The sequence below is a fragment of the Myodes glareolus genome, chromosome 23, assembly GCF_982192425.1.
Source record: "Myodes glareolus chromosome 23, mMyoGla1.1, whole genome shotgun sequence".
Classification (NCBI taxonomy): domain Eukaryota; kingdom Metazoa; phylum Chordata; class Mammalia; order Rodentia; family Cricetidae; genus Myodes; species Myodes glareolus.
In genome coordinates this window covers 13,617,811-13,635,461 of record NC_142048.1, presented here as the reverse complement: position 1 = coordinate 13,635,461, position 17,651 = coordinate 13,617,811, and the positions used below count along the sequence as shown (strand labels likewise).

The following is a 17,651-nucleotide window of genomic DNA, read 5'->3' as shown; positions in this document are numbered from 1 at the left end:
GCGTACTATAAAATACCTAGACACACAATTTCTGGGTTCACGGGAAGTCATAAATATACAAGAGGTCAAAGGTAGAGAACAGTTGTCCCCCACACTCCTGGATCACAGAGCACTTGGGGGAGGTCAGATGACCCAGGAATGAAGAGATCCCAGGGCATGGTGACATTCTTCATGCTTGTGGAACAGTGAAAGTTTACAGCGTGCGCGCGCGAGCATACACACACACACACACACACACACACACTCACACACACACACACACACACACACACACACGACACCTGAGGGCTCACTCTGTCAAGTCTTTGGGCTCTCGGGTACTTTCTGAGCTGCAGACTGTCTTACAGTGGGTTTTGGTCAGCAAACACCTGCAATAAATTTCTCTTTTCTACCGGTATTTTAGAAAGGTTTTCTTTTGGGTCACACGTCTAGCTTAGCCTTCTGAGTATAAAAGGCTATATTTGACAAAGCCTAGTCACCAAGCCCAGCTTTCTGGTCTGAGCAGCATGTTTTACTAATAAAGATGATGAGGATTGCAATGCACAGACCCCATGATAAAGGAGGCATTGTTTGGAAGACGGTTTCATGTTTCTAAGGAATTGCAAAAACATCGCTCTATGTGGCATGTGGTTTTAAAATAGAAACAAAGACCTACTGAAACCCCAGAGATACATTACCCCCAGCAGGAGAAAGTGCTTACCGGGCTCAGATGCCGATCTAGGTTCTGTTAGCATGAGAAAAGAGAAAAAAAAATGGAACAAGCATTAGAACAGGATCTGGGGCTAATTAACCTACCGCCTTGCTCCCATGGCTTTTGGCTAGGCCGTGTGTGTGGACGTGGTCAGGACCACACCTCTGCACAAGACAGGGTTAAGGCAGTTGTCACTCGGTTTACATTTCCACAATGCAGAAACACTGGGCCCTAGGAAGTGTAAGACACTGTAGTTCCAGACAGACTTCCGACTTGTGAACCTCTTAAAATGATTTGTCAAATAAGCGAGCATGTGGGAATTTTTGTTCTAAAGGAAAGATCTATAGATTTCATCCACTTCAAAGGGGCCACTGTGGGTTTTTTTCCCATAAAAATGAGGTAGACTAATTCTTTGGTCTATTTCACAAGTAGCATTTTGGAAGGGGTTGTGCGGAAAGTTCCAGAATTAACTGTCAACTCTACAAAACACCTTGAACAAAAAAAGGGCATCTACTGCTGGCCTCGTTAATGCAGGCAGTGTCTTGCCATATAACAAACAAGGAAGGGGCAGTTTGAAGGCATTATTTTAAGGAAATTTTCATTTTCTTTTAGGCAGTCCTGTTGATAAACAGCATAACACTGTGCGGTCAACAGCAGTCGCAGAACGGTATAGAAAGCTGGAACTAGAAAATCGGCATTCACATCAGTATTTTCATCTGTAGCTGGACAATCACAGCGGTCCGCTGGATCCCACATTTACAAGGTGTTGTGAGAAACGGGAGGGGAAAGAGAGGGGCTGAATTACGCAGATTCATTTATACCCTGCACATTACAGACTATATTAGTCTCATCCCACTTCGAAAATATAAAATAGCTCATCTAAGTCCTTTCCAGTTCCTGTGAAACCAGGGGAAATCAAACTAAATTCGGGAGAACCGACACCTCTTCTTACTTTTCTGGAGAATTCTGAAGTCTGGAGAGTCGTGGATTTCACTCCCTTGCCGGAACCACTGGACCTGCATCGGGGGTGCGCCGCGGACCCGGCATTCCAGGACCACCACCTGGCCCTCGGAGGCTGCTATGTTCTGTAGTTCCTGAAATTGAAGAAGCAAGCGGACCTCCTCAGACTTCCCACCTCTGTAAACAGTCTCACCACAGAGAAGATAGACGCCAACCCTTAGACAAAACCCCAAACACAGAGGCAACAAAACCTCCACGTTGAGAGGGTGGTCGGAAAATAACCAGCATGAACTCAGGTGAGGACGAGTACCACCGGCCGCCAGCTTTTCAAGGTCTCCCGGCCGTGAGATTCGGAGAGTTTACCATAAGGCCTGTCCAGCCCCTGTTTGCAGATTTGCACCGACCCTTATTGTTTGTGGCATTTGGTGTAACAGCTGCCGCTTTCCTTTATCTACATTTAATGGTAAGCTGCTGGAGTGCAAGGCTTGCAAACAATTCGATTCCAAATGACTGCCGATCCTTAGGGAAGCCAGATAAGAGAAAAAAGCCACTCAAGAGTTTCAGCAGGTACCCACCCGTCCATGGACCCCCACCTCTGCCTGACCAGTCTCTTAGGTCCAGTTTATGAGGTTAAGTGGTTTGGCATTTTTCCTTTTCAAGATTCTGAGTCAAATGATAAAACTGGCTGCTTGTCGTCCTTATTGACCTTGGTTTCCACTTCCCTTGTAACTGCCTCATTGCCTTACCCTCTCCAAATGCACACTAATAAACGCTTATGATGCCAAAGATAAATTAATTTAGTGGGATGGATGCAAAAGAGGTGAAGTTTGGATGCTTGTTATTAAATGCCAGAATGCTAAAAATTCCCTTATATACGCCGCCCTGGCTCCACGTCCCTCCTCCAAGATTAGCTAGTAATGGGTGCTATTGACACTTTCAGATCATTTGAGGATTTGACTAGACCATTAGATACCTTAGAAAGTGGGTGGGTTTTTTGGAATAATTAAATCACGATAAAAAAGTACTTATAAACAAGCTAAAAAACACAGAATTCATTAGGAAGGGTGTAGACTTTGAACAGGTTTATTTTGTTTTGTTTTAAAGGTCTGGGGAGAAACAGCTAGTCGCAAATCTTACAGCAAATGGAGAAAATAATGTTTCAGTATATGTCCTTAGGATATGTGTTAAAGCGCTGTGGCTATTCTAAAAGCCTATTGTGATTGTCAATGAATTATAAAAGTGGAAGGAAAATATCTTGTTTGGTAGTAAACAAGAATAAATAAGAAATATATATATAATGTAAATTTAAGGTTATCAACTACGTTTGTTGGAGATGTAGCTTAGATGGTAGAGAGCTTACTCACTATGTATGAAATACCAGCACCAAAAAAATCTAAGGGTAGTTGCTCATGTTTTTAATCCTAACAACTCAGACAGAAGTAGATACTGGACAATCAGAAATTGAAAGTCATCCTTAGCTATATTGAGAGTTTGAGACTAGCCTGGGCTAGGTGAGACTCTAAAAAAAAATCAACTAATGATTGCATTCCTTTCTCTATTTATATTCATAAGTGTAGAAAATAGATGGCTTTAAATGTCTTTCTTCATTTTTTACTGTATTTGTTTGTTCACTGTGTGTGGGATTGTGGTACACACATGCCAAAGGACAACTTCCAGAAGCTGGATCTCCTCTTCTACCCCGTGGGTCCCAGGGAATGAAGTCAGGCTTGGTGAAAGTGCCTTTATCAGATGAGACATCTTGCTGGCCCTAGACAGTCTCTGGCTCTTAAGTAAATGTTTTGTAGTTTATGATTGTAGTCAGAGATGAGTTAATTTAGTGTTTCAAAAAGCACAGTGTGCGGTCCAGCTTCTATGGGCCAATCTATGAAATGGTTCCAGGAAGCCATTTCTGGTACATAACAAATGACACCCAAATATTTTTCCTGTTTGGGCTTTTAGGCATCAAAGGAGATTAGATTTATTCCTGAAATCATGTGGCTATTTTTTTCCTTTTGTCGTGGTTGAAAACAAGAGTGTAGCAAATGAGTGGATGCCTGAGACAAAGGCAGAAATCTAATTGTTCCCAGATTTTGCTTACAGCTTACCCTCTCCTGTAACAACACACATACACACACACACACACACACACATGCATGTACACATGCACATATACATGCACCCATGTGCATGATGAATGATTAAGCTCAGTAACTCATTGAGACAGCGTTCAGGAGCATACATAGAAGACCTCAAAATAATGAGGATCAACGTTCAGAGGTTCAGAGGCTTGCTTAGTCATCTGCATCATCATTCAGGGTCACATCTGGGAATGCTGGATGCTTCAGGATCCATATAAAGACCTTTCATCACAGATAATGCTGACTTGGCATTGTGATTGCTCGGAAGGGTCCAAGGGAAGAAAAGTCCCCTGGAGTGGCCATCCTGTGAACATCCTGGTTGCCCACAGTCTCACAGTCCTTACCAACTCTGCTGTGGCAGCCAAGCAGGCTCCTGTAGGATTCCCACGCGTACAGTGTGTTGGGAATCTTTAGAGGAACATGAGGACATAGGTGGATGCACTCCCTGGGTAGGAAAAGCCCACCTTGTCATGCCCTGTCACCGCCATGCACAAGAGGAATGCCAGAGAAAAGACTCAGGGCGATGAGTCCAAGGGTCATCTGAGTCAGGAGCTAATACAGGATCATCGTCTAAACCTGATCCACTAAACCTGGTCTAAAGAGGATGCTGCGAGCCAGAGAGAAGCTGCCTATTGGGGAAAAGGAAAAAGCATACACAGGGAAGGGCAGAATGCAGGCATACTGCACCACATACCAGGTCAGAGGGCAGAGATGCACACACTACTTCCACATGCTCTCTCTTTGATTTTTTTAAAAACCAACATACAGTAAAAACTAGTTTTCAGTCATGTTAGTACTTAGAACACTTCGTGATTTGATTTGCGTGAAGGTGGTGGTGGTGGAGGTGGTGAAGGTGGAGGTGGTGGTGGAGGTGATGATGGAGGTGGTGGTTGTGGTGTTGGTGGAGGTAGTGGAGGTGGTGGAGATGGCTGTGTTCGTGGTGATGGCGGTGGTGATAAAAGAATGACCGTTGACAGTGTCTGTGCCCTAGCAGTTGTACTACAATGGAGAAATTGAGGTTTCAGTTCTAGATTTTGAGGACCCTCTTGGTGTCCAGGGGGGAATGGCTCACATTTACAGATGCCAGGACCTCGTGGTGCGGAACAACAAACGACACATCCATGTTTCTTTCTCCTGTGTCCCCCGCATGGGCTTGATGGAGTGATCTGTTTAAATGAGGAGTCCTGGGAAGGCTGGGCACAGCTGTGCATGTTTGGAGCCCCAGCACTGAGAAAATTGAGGCAGAAAGAGTGTGAGTAGGAGGCTAGCCTGGGCTATGTAGTGATATCATGTCTCCAAGGAAACAAAATAAAACAAAACAAAGATAAAGCCAGAAAAGAGGCGTGTTTGACCTCAGCTGCCCCCAAATCAAGCATGAAGGAACACAGTCTTCCAGGGATGCCCTTGAGATGTTGGCTGTGAAAACCCTTACACTTTGTATTGGCTGTGAACAGCCTCACATCTAAGTGGTCCGTGCTCAGAGCATCTGAGGAAAATGTCACCGACGTTACCGGCTTAGGTTTCTCGGGGACTTAAAAGACTTCCTTTACTTTTATTGTTGTTAGCTGTTTTTGGAGGGGAGCTCAACCATTCGAATGTGTCCTCTGTGCTCACTGGAAACAGGGGGAGAGCTCTGGAAGCAGTTTTTATTAAGCTTGGAATTCACCAAGTCAGGCTTAGAAGTCAAAATAAAAGCGTTCCCTACACGGAGATAATAAAGCTGCCTTTGCTGTCCCCTGACAGACATTCCTTCTCCTGTCTCTCTTTCTCTCTTGAGGAAGGTTCACCCTCCTCAGTCTAGCTTTACCTGGAACTCAAAGCATAACCCTTGCTCGCTTTGAACTCACAGCAGCCCTTAGCAGCCTCTTGAGGGCAGAGATGACAGGCGTGGGCCACTCAGGCGTCCTCCCAGAAGTTTTATGGTTTTGTTTACTCATTTATCTTCAGCTTACTTGGGATTTATTCTTGTGATAAGTGTGGAGTCCAATTTAAAAAGAAAATTCCTTTGAACCCCACTGAAGGATTCATTGTGTCCCTAAGTGATCTCTCTGCACCCGCAGTTATTGGAATATCTCTGTGGGTGCTGTTCTGTCTCCTCAGCAATTTGATGAAATTTGTGCCTTTGTCTGAACGTGTTTTGGATTTGGTATTTTTTTTTTAAATTGGGATGTTGGCAAGGCATGGGGCGATCTTGGGCATAGGACCTTTCCCCGTTAGCGTCTGCTACCAACTTGGCACGGCCTAGAAACTACCTGAGTGAGTTTCGGTTGAGGGATTGCCTCCATCAGAGGGTCCTGTGGGCAGGCAAGTGTGGCATTTCTTGATTACTAATTCACACAGGATGGGGTCCAGGCCATGGTGGGTGATACCACCCTCTCTACAAGGGGTCGTGGACTGTATAAGAAAACTCTCTGAGCAGAAGCTAGGGAGCTAGTCAGTGAGCAGAAATAGTCCCTTGACTTCTGCTTTGAGTCTTTGCCCTCACTTCTGTCAATCAAGACCTGGAAGTGAAGGCCAAATAAACCTTTTCCTCCCCAAGTTGTTTTTGATCGTGTTGTTTATTGCAACAACAGAAAGCACACTAAGACTGGACACAAGCAAACATGAAATTCATTAATGTTTTCTAAATACCTCACATACACGTCCCAAGGAAAATTTAGACAGTGGTTTTAGTATACCTGTGTATTGACTGGGTTTTGACACATGAGGCCACCTATAGGATTTTCCACTCAAGACTACAGTCAATGCTCTTGTTTTAAAACATTTCAAATTAGGAGTGCTCTACTTTTATTATAACTATCATACCTTTAGGAAGCCTTGACATCTTATAGGATAAATTTACTTCTTCCTTAACACTGCCCTGTTTATATCCTCAGTAGGACCCTGACTATTTGTAGCCCTCTGTATACACATATATTTTTATTTTTATAATGTAACTCTTAGATCCAGGTTGCTAAATTCTATATCAAACAAATGGATAGAAACAAGAAACTTGTTGGGAATTCAGCTACATTCGCATTAGCTATATCTGAAAATTAATGGCTTCCTTAGTCTTTTGACATGCAAATGGCCTAGCTTTCCTCTTATTTGACCTTTTAAAATGTCTTCCAATTAAGCTTTAGACTTTTCTCCAAAAACAAAGAGAAAGAAAGAGAATCCGCGTGGACTGGTTCCTGACTCCTGCAGCCACCCAATGACACGAGGCTCACTCCACTTGGCAGTGTAAATTGCCAACTTAAACCAAATGGAAAATTAATTTTTTGTTTGTTTGTTTGCTTGCTTGCTTGTATTTTTTTCTATAAAGCTTCCTAGATCTTTTATGAGATTTCATTGGGAGTAAAAAAAAAGAAGATGGATTAATTCTTGGGATTCATTGTACAGACCAACCCTGGCCTCAAATTCCTAAATATTCCTAAATATCCTCCCACCTCTGCCTCTAACTTTTGGGACTACAGTCATATGCTACCAAGCCCAGTTAGAAAGAAAAGATTTAAATACCGAATTCTATCTTGTTATTTCTACCTCTCCTGGCTTTCCCGTTAGATCAGACATCTGGCTTTACCTGCTCACAGTCATCTTTCTCAAACCTTGCATAGGAAAACAGCCACACAGTCATTATTCAACGAATACCCACCTATCCCCTAAGGTAACCACGATGATCTGCCTATTAATATCTTCATTTCAAATCTTAAAGGCTGCTACAGAAAGTCATATGTGAACGAAATTTAAGGACTAAAGCAAACATGGAGAATGAGACTTCCAGATGTCAGACCTTAGTGAAAACAGGAAGAAGACAGCCCATGGAGGCTCCATCAGGTCGGCAGAGATACGAAGTCGGACTGTGAACCTGAAAGAGGAGAGACACATGGATCGGATTCTCGATGTATAAATCTCTGAAAAGATGGGCTAAAGAAACCTTTCATTATGGGGATTGCTCCACTTGAATGAACCGAGTGTACGAAGGTAGCACCATACATCACCCGCGAGTCTACTCTTACAGCACAGACATTGTTCTGCTCCCCTCTCCACATGTGTTACTCTTCTCTGTTCAATAGGATATTGGAGGTAAGAGTTCCCCGGGTCCTGGGGGAATCTGAGAGCTTTTAAATGCTATTACCAAATGGATTTCTGTGTGTGGGACTTCCACAGGGGTCTGTTTAGAAGTTCTCACAGACGCTATATTTTATTTTAAAATACAGTCTGGATTCATTGAATCAAAAAGATAAGTGATTGGCAATGAAGGGCAAAGTAAATTATGAAAACATCTGCCTGTCTTATTCTTCATGTGAACACTTTCAATAAAGGAGAGCAGAAAATATGGGGAAAAGAAATGAAACTCACTTACTGATGTATCAGAAGCTCAAGGCCCCAAAAAGATTACTGAATAGCATTCATCTCAGAGGAAGGAAAAGTTTCCAGAATTGTGAATGGAAAATAAAAAGTAGTGAATGACAATTTTTGAGTGCATTAAATTGCTTACTTGCAAGTAATCTGAATTTATTCACTTATACATCGATAGGATCTGATACGATGTGTCTCATACACCCCAGACACTACAGTATTGTGAAGACACTACAGCAGTGACGGACCTTATTCACTGAAAGACTTTTTACTGGCTTGTCATTTGGGAGGTCTGTGTCTCACTTTTCACAATCTTTGACATCCAAAGAATATATAGACATTTGATATCCATGACAGATATCATTTTAATTTCTTATGAAGGCCAACTCAGAGACTTCATGCCACCAATGAGAGATGGCTGGTACTATAGTCTCCATTCTGCAGATGAAGGAATTAGGCCCAGAGACACTGTTTGCGCAAAAGTCCCTTTAGTAAGAGCTGGGATTCGAACCCAGGCCCTCTGACTCGCAAGTGTTAAACTTTCTGTCTCATTGCCTGCCAGGAAGAAATGATGGGCACGTCACATCTGCAAGCGAGGTGATATCACTCAGTGTTCCTGTAGAAATAAAATCACGTGAAACACACTGCGCACATACGAGATAGTGTTTGTGTCTCTATGTCAACGTATGTCTTTCTGTTCTGTATTTCACAGGACGTTCAACCATGTTAAGAAGTCTCTTAGGTTCTCCCTCAGACGAGTCTGTGAACTGGGGAGGAATGGGGCTGATGACTTCTCTCTGCTGTCAAGTGTCTAGCACAGTGCTTAGCATTCAAACAATTTCATGCCAATATTTAGAAGTCAACCTCTTGAACAAAAACTGCCCGTGGATTTGATCAGAGATAGTTTTACAAATGCAACTCTGGTTCAGTGGTTTGAAGGAACTGTTTACTGTGTCTGCCACTTCTGGGTCACTTATCCTTGTTGATTCTTCTCAAGTTTATGAATACACACACGTCTTTTCTCTACTGATTTTATCTTCTCCATGTTACAAAGTATGAATGGCATGAAGTAGTTACTGTAATGATTATAGGTGATATTATGGGTAATAAAAGTCGATGGAAAACATAGGGACGCACATGAGACAATTGTCTTCACTAGGGATGAATGTACCTACCAAGAGCGTCAGGAAAGCCTTCCACAAGTATTGCACTTAAAGATTTAGGTCACATCAATTATTAGATACATTTATTTTTTTTAAAAAAAAATCATGCTGATGGTGTTTGCAAGTTCAGCTCACTACAATTACTTCCCAGCCGTCTCACGCTGACCTTAAACCAGTATTTTAAACCAACATAGTGAAATCAAAGACTTGGAATTGTCTTTTTCTAAGCGATACTGTTTGGCCTTCAGAGGCTGAAGAGGCTGAGACAGTTCCTGTTGGTGTGTGACCTTTCCCGGTCTCTCTAGATAAGCTAATGAGACGGGCTAACTGGACGAAAGGACAGAGGACACACACTGGAGTCCACACAGAGCTAAGGCAGATACCATCGTCCTCTCAGGGCCATACGAACGTAGCTGCTGACGTACTGTGTGCTTTTGATTACAGACTACTCTTCATGAACTAAAATGAGACCATTAGCCATGGGGTTTCCTTCCTTCGAGCACTGTTTTTACTCAGAAAATCCTTCAAGGGAGTGTGTCAGTTGGAACCGAATACTACTCCTGAAACAAGGCAGCCTGCTCCCGAACTCAGCTCCTCGCAGGCCCGAGGCACACTTACCTGCTGCACAGGCACAGATAAAGGCTGAATCACAGCTGTGGACACTCCGGTCTTGGGGGATGAGGATCCTATCGTCAAGGAAACAGAAGTTGTTTTCTTTTGAGCTCTGGAAAATGAAGAATCACGTGTTAATTAGTTAGGTTTTTTTTTTCTAAATCAGCAATTTTTCTTTAAAATAATCTTACAAAAGGCCCAGGTTCCCCCCCTTCCTTTCCTTTTCTTTTTCATTTTTCTTTTTTTGTAGACTCAGTCTGTTTCTATTAAAATTTATTTCAGAAGTTGGAGTTTGTTAAAAACAGACAGCTAAAAGAGCTGCATGGCCAGCGCGTAGACAGAATGGACTGTACTAAACACACAGATGAAAGAAAAGCAGCCAGAGGCATCTTACACTCATAAAGATTTTTAAGGTATTATCCTTAAAAAATCTCAAGAGAAAATAAAAACAGGGAAAGCTCTTCAGTCTTTATCAGTAAGCAAATATTTGACATCTTTATGGTTAGGGTCCTATAGTTGACTCGGTTTTTGTGTTTATTTGGGGGCTAACAGCTGTCCTTTGTGCTGGCTTCTAATTTTGTTGACAGGAGCTTGGAATTTTTGTCTTCGTGCTCAGAGTTTTAGTGCGGTGGAAGGGAAGGATTTAGAGGAGTCAAATTCCAGGCTCATGTTGGCCTAGAGGGTGTAGGTCTTGATCCGAATTCTAAGTTAAATCAGGACAGGTGAAGTGCACGCAGCAGAAGCTCATTTACTATCTGTGACTACCTGATGCTGAATGGACTCGACTTTTCAAACTAGATATGATTATTTTGTTATTGCAATAGCCTTACACTACAGTACGTGCATTAATGTGTAAGAAACTAAAGAGGGAGATTAGTTTTTATTGCATACAAGTGTTATGTATTTACTAGGAAATTACAACACTTGTTAGCACATCTCAGCATTAATGGAGCTTTCCCCCAAACTCAGGTAGACTTGAATATGCTTTGGCAAAATGAAGGGGACAGTAACATTTCATGAGTAACCCATGTCTCTGCAGGGATAAGCAAATTCTGGCCTTTTCAGATATAAGGTCTAACTAGCAAAAGATTTTTACATGAAAGAAAACCACTTCCTGGCCTAATTAAGACATTGCTGGTCCTCATTCACACCTTCACAGTAGCCGAACTGGTTTTACCCTCAATGTGACCCGTCTTGTCGGTCCACTGGCTGCCTCTGAGCTAACGCAGCAGCTGGCTCGATTTTGGCATACTCATGATGAAATACAGACTCCCACCATTTTAACTCATGTGAAGTCGAAAATCATGTCCCAGTGGCAAGCACTCGATCTCTGGTCGACATGGCTTGACCTCTCCCCGTCCAGCACACCTGGCTTCAAACCCCAGCAGCTGCTACCCTTCCTTGTCACAGGGACTATCCAGGGACTCAAAGACACTCACTGTGGCATAGCTCCAGCTTTTGATAGGAAAGGTAAGCTTTCACTGTCAGAGTCCGTTGAACTGGCTCCTGGGAAGATATTAAAAATCACGGCACAGTTAGAACGCGGGCGGTATCAGCATCTGGAAGAATTCCGAATAATGATGGTCTTCGTCTGGAAATAGTAACATGCCAAGTCTCATTTGTGCTACAAATACCCACGGAAATCGAGGCCGATCCGGTGTCGAATCACTTTTTATTGTTTCTTCAGAAAATAATCTTTTAAAAGTACTATTAATAGCTTGCTTGGGACCACTGTGCTTGCAATGCTAGGTTTATTATTAGCTTCGTTTTTATCACTTTGGCCATCTCGGCCATCCTTTCACATGGCTAGAAAGCTATGAGACAAATGTGAGTGTCTTTGTGGAAAAATGCCCATGGTTTTAACCTTTAACCCTGGGAGATCACATGGTGGAGGCTGCTGATGTTGTCACCACTCACTACTCAGACGTGGCCTCCTGACTCTTTGTCTGTGTGTGACAATGGCTTCACTACTGAATTAATACACTCTCTGAATTTGAAACACATCCTCCTAAACTCATCTCATTCCTAAATTAAGGGTCAACTTGTTTAATTTTCAGGAACCGGTAAACTGTACGTGATTTTTAAAAATTTGTTTTGTGTGACTGTGAGTGTTGTGGTCCATGCACATGAGTGTGTGTGTGTGCATTCATGTCCATGAGTGTATGTGGAGACCAGAGATGGATTCTGTGTGCATTCATGTCCATGTGTTAGTGTGGAGACCAGAGACAGATGCCATGTGCATTCATGTCCATGAGTGTATGTAGAGACCAGAGACAGATGCCATGTGCATTCATGTCCGTGAGTGTATGTGAAGACCAGAGATGGATGCTGTGTGCATTCATGTCCATGAGTGTATGTGGAGACCAGAGATGAACGCTGTGTGCATTCTTGTCCATATGTTAGTGTGGAGGCTAGAGACGGATGTGGTGTACATTCATGTCCATTTGTTGGTGTGGAGACCCAGAGACGGATGTGGTGTGCATTCATGTCTATGAGTGTGTGTGGAGACCAGAGACGGATGTTGTGACTTCTGTTGCTGTCTGCCTTAGTGCCTCGAGACAGGGTTTCTTCCTGGCCTGGATGCTCACTATTTCAGATAAGCAGGCTGCTCAACAAGTCAGGCCGCTCGTTTCCACCTCTCATTGCTAGGGTTGCTGATACTTGCAGCCATTTATGGTGTTTTACATGGGTAGTAGACACAGACTCGGGTCCTGGTATCTCCACAGCAAGCATTCTTCTCCAGTGAGCCATCTCTCTAGCCCTTGCACTCAAAATATTTAAATATTTATTTTTATCATGAATGTGTGTGTCTGACTTTACACATGTGTGCTCAAGTGCATTGCACATGTGTCTGTGCATGTGGAGGTCAGAGGACAACTTTCAGAATTAGTTGTATCTTGACATCTTATTGGATCCAGGAGTTGAACTCGAACCTGTGTCCAAGCGTCTCTGCCAGTGTACTAAACCATCTCACCACCTTCAAATTTCAGTGTGTACCTATTTGGTATCAGAAGAGTTCAAGCAACAAACTTAAATTTCTGATGTTTCTTTTATAAAAAAAATTTCATTTCGGGTATTCAAATTATCTACAGTACATACTTATATGACCAAAATAGATTTCATGCATGTACAGAGTTGTCAAATAATTAATGAAAATATATTTAAAAAATGATCATGAAGCACAGGATTATGTAAATTAGGTAAGATTAGTGGGTGACCTCCTCAACACAATTTGATATATACTTGGCGTATGTCTTTCAATTTAATATATTGATATATCGACACACATATGTTTGTGTACACAGGCAGACAAATGGCTCATACTCAATAATTTTGCACATAGTACTTTTACTCATCAGTGCCTATAGAGTATCTGTGAACACTCAGTTCTCCTGGAAGGCCACCTGAATTCTCACCCCTGCCTCTGCAGAAGTCTCTCAGGTCTTTTGTTGACCTTGAAAGGAGTCACTCTGCGGTAACTCTGTTGGAATGTTTGTTCTGTCCCTTCCTACTTCTTCAGTGTGGGTGTTGTTCACCTGGCTTCTGGACTGCCCACGAAGGCTCATTCCTTTCTGCTTCTTTCCCTCCCGAATCCATCCTTGTCATTATGTGAGATTAATTATTTTCTAGCATACACCTTCCCTGTTAAGGCACAAGAAGATGCCTCTGTCTGCACGAGAACTCCTCCTATCTGACCTGCAACCGATTTCACAATTTCTTTGCCAGAAGTTTCAGCATTTGCAAGTCACCAGATTCTGATCCCCAGAATTAAACATATGCTTTGGGGGAACACTGCTGAAGGAGCCGAACTGTGGTCTCAAAGACATTCAGCATGTACACAAACCGTTGGAGAGTCTTGTTCTTGTGAGCAGAGAGTAGATTGAGAACTAAATGCCTTATATGGCAAAATCGGGAAAAGACAAAGCGGGAGAGGGGTGTGGGCAGTGAGAGGGCTTGCAGGCCCAAGCTGAGAGCAAGGAAGGCTCCAGAGGATGAAGGGGAGGGAGAGGGAGGTCTGCCTTGCCAGGTTTCAGTTTCCTTGTTTGTGTCTGCACTTTGGCAACTCACTTTCCTCGGACACAGGCGTGCTATTCTGTCTTGTAAGGTCATCATCTTCTTGGGATTCTCGGGGCTCTTGTTTACACCCTGCACAGCACCTGTTCCGTCCTTTCTGCAGGCGAATTACCAGCCCTCTGAGAACTGAGGCTAAGAAAGGAAGTACCAAGCTGTGAATATTTAATATCGACTCTGCCGTAGCACTCTTGGACTATTAGACCTCATTAGAACTTCACCAAAAAGTAAGCTATGTCCAATTTATAGGCAGGAAAACGGAAGAACCAAGCCGGTAGGTAAGTCCCCTGAGGTGGTGATGGCCTACACTCTTATTTTGAATTGCCTCCCACTCACAACCATGACCTTCAGGCTGTGCATATCTGGATTCCTCAGAGTGGTATTTCTACGCTTGCCCAGAGCTGGCCTTTAGTCTCTGCTGGAAGGAGTACACGAAGTTAGGGAATTGCAGGACGTGTTTGGGGACAGGGAGTGGAGCCTGTGGCAGCATGCCGGAGAAGCAGCAGTTGAGCCCAGTTAGATACGCAGGGCAGGTTTTGAGGCTAGAGCTGAGGGGCCTAGCATTCCTTGGCAGGACACTGAGGGTGGCGATGGGGACCAAATTGTAGGATTAGCTGGAAGAGGGGACTGGGGCGGGGGTTTACATAGGAAAAGCAGACAAAGCACGTGGGAGCAGAAAAAGCAGGCTTTAGAAGAGGAGGAAGCTTTCACCGCCACGCGGAGGTGGGAGGGGCTAAGCAGGGGAGTCCCCAGGAAGTAGCCAGAAAGGCTGTTATCAGCAAGGGCTGGGCTATTCTGAGATACCAGCTTAATTGGAATCATAAAATTGGCTGTGAGGGGAGCAAAGTCCTGAGGATATAGTCGTAGAGTGGTCAGAAATATGGGAGACAAACGGTTATTCTCGCCTGACTCCAAACATTCCTCGCATGTAAAAAAATACGGGAATTCTCCTCTGATGATTTTTATTTTAAAAGTCATTCTTGTTTAAAAAAATTAGCATGTGTGTGTGTGTGTGTGTGTGTGTAGCACAAATGTCATAGTACACACATGCAGACCAGAGGACAACCCTATAGGGTCAGGTCTCTACATCTGCTCTTTCATGTAGGTTCTGGGGATCAAACTCATACTGCCAGCCTTTTGGAGCAAGTGCCTTTACCTGTTGAGCCATCTTACTGGCCCTAATAATAAGTCATTCTTCCTGGGTGTGGTGGCTTACACCCCAATTTCCAGCACTTGGGAGACTGAGGCCGGAGGATAACCTTAAATTTAAGGTTAATCTGGACTACTTAAGGAGTTCAGTCCTAGGCTAGCTTCAGCTAGTCTGAGCCTGTTTGTAGAACAATAACAATAACAGCAGCAGCAGCAACAACAAGGACCCTATTCAGGAACAACAACAAAAGACTTCTTCTAAGGAACCAGGCATTGGGATCTAGGACTGGACTCGAATCGAATCCTAGCACAGGAGGATCCTAGTGAGTTCAAGGCCAGCAGGGACCACTACAGGAAATCTTGTCTTAAATAAAACAGACAGACAAACACACAAAGAGAGAGAGACAGACAGACAGTTTTTTTGGACTGTGTTTTAGCACAGATGTAGAATACCTGACTAGCACATGGAAGATTCTGGATTTGATATTCTGAGAAAGACAGTTAAAAGGTGAAAATAATAGTGCTCTGGGGCGCTTTCTGTACCTGCCCAGCCCCCGTGGAAGGCCAATGTCACCTTCTGTCTCAGGTGTCAACACAGCTGTGGCAGGCTGGAACAGACCAAATCCTCAAGGTGTCTGCCACTTCCCTTCCCTCTCCTCAGGGCAATTCCTCCCCTTCCCCCTACCCCTGCAAGTCGGCCCCTGTGTGCTATCTGCTGCTTAGAAAAAGAGATGTTTATGACGTGAGTGAGTAAATGCTTGGGAGACAATAATTTAAACTAAATACACACAGACCAGGTGTGAAGGCCATTTAAAAAAAGGACACACACAGGAAAAAAAAAAGGCAATATGCCAGAAGTGACTACTGAGTTGGTGGTAGAGTGTATGCTTAGCCTGTGAGAAGCCCTTGTTTCAGTTCCCAGCAATGCAAACACACACACAGAGAAAACCACAGGGCTATTTTAGTTAGGCTATGCATGATTTTATTTTATATTTGTGTGTGTGTGTGTGTGTGTGTGTGTGTGTGTGTGTGTGTGCATGCTTTAGATTTATTTTTAAGGAAAATTCTGTTTTTTGTGATCTTCAGTGCAGCCAGCATCACGAGTCAGGCACCACTCCAGGTTCAACCGCTTAGATCCTGATAATGATCTATTTTCAAAGCACATAGCCACTGTTAAAGGTAGGGCAAACCACTGGCTTTTCATAAAATGTTAGGAAAAATAATTTAAAATGTATAATATATTTTTGGTTGTAAGCCTAGCCTTTAATAGGGAAGCCATCTTTCTCGCCCTTGAAAGAACAATACCCAACTTCATGTATAAAGACAAAAAAAATAACCAGGACAGCTAAAAAAATTCTGTACAAAAAAAAGAACTTCTGGAGGCCTCACCATCCCTGACTTCATGCTCTACTCTAGAGGTATAGTAATAGAAACAGCACGGTACTGGCATAAAAATAGACAAGCAAATCAATGGAATTAATCAAAGACCCTGATGTAAATCCACACACCTATGATTTTTGACAAGAAACCCAAAATTACACAATGGAAAAAGTAAAGCATCTTCAACAAATGGTACTGGTATGACTGGATGTTCATGAGTAGAAGAATGAAAATAGACTCATATATATCGTCCTGCACAAAATTCAAGTGTAATCAGATCAAAGACCTCAGCATATATACAGACAAACTGAACCTAATAGAAGAGAAGGTGGGAGGTAACCCTGAATGCATGTGATGTGGGATTCCCCTCTGTATGTTGTGAACATGTGTTATTATCATTGGTTAAAAAAAAAAGCTGATTTGGGTCTATGGCAGGACAGAATATAGTCAGGCAGGAAATCAGAACAGAGAGAAAGCAGGCGGAGTCAAAGAGATGCCATGTAGATACCGAAGGAGAAAGATACCAAAACAGAACCTTACCCAGTAAGCCACAACCTCATGGCAATACACAGATTAATAGAAATGGGATTTTAATTTGAGAAGTAAAAATTAGGTAAGAAGAAGCCTGAGCTAACAGGCCAAGCAGTGTTGCAATTAATATACTTTCTGTGTGATTATTCAGGCCTGGGCAGTTGGGAAATGAATGAGCGGTTTCCATCTACATGTGTGGGCATAGGAGACAACTTCCTGAATATGACACCAACAGCACAGACACTGGTATTGACAATTAATAAACGGGACCTCCTAAAGCTGAAAAGTTTCTGTAAGGCAAAGGACCCTGTTAATAAGACAAAAGGGCAGCATACATAATGGGAAAAGATCTTCACCAACCTCCTACCTGGCAGAGGGCTGATCTCCAAAATATAAAAAGAAGTCAAGAAACTAGATATCAAAATACCAAATAATTCAATTTAAAATGGGGTACAAATCTAAACAGAGATCTCAACAGAAGAATCTTAAATGATTGAGATATACTTACTTAAGGAATTACTCAATATCTTTAGCTATCAGGGAAATGCAAATCAAAACAACTCTAGATACCATCTTACACCTGTCAGAATGGTTAAAATACAAAAACACTGACAG

General features: G+C 42.9%; 1 protein-coding gene across 5 annotated transcripts in view; it reads right to left on the bottom strand.

Annotated features, from left to right (window-relative positions):
- Palld (palladin, cytoskeletal associated protein) overlaps nt 1–17,651 on the bottom strand; it is a 374,662-nt gene that overhangs the window by 189,231 nt on the left and 167,780 nt on the right. For all 5 annotated transcript variants that reach the window (XM_087900784.1, XM_087900785.1, XM_087900787.1 and 2 more), the window contains 5 exons: nt 11,345–11,411; nt 9,912–10,017; nt 7,562–7,636; nt 1,644–1,785; nt 701–724 (listed from right to left, as the gene is read on the bottom strand). In XM_087900784.1, coding sequence (XP_087756910.1) covers nt 701–724; nt 1,644–1,785; nt 7,562–7,636; nt 9,912–10,017; nt 11,345–11,411 — 414 coding nt within the window. The remainder of the gene's footprint in view (nt 1–700; nt 725–1,643; nt 1,786–7,561; nt 7,637–9,911; nt 10,018–11,344; nt 11,412–17,651) is intronic.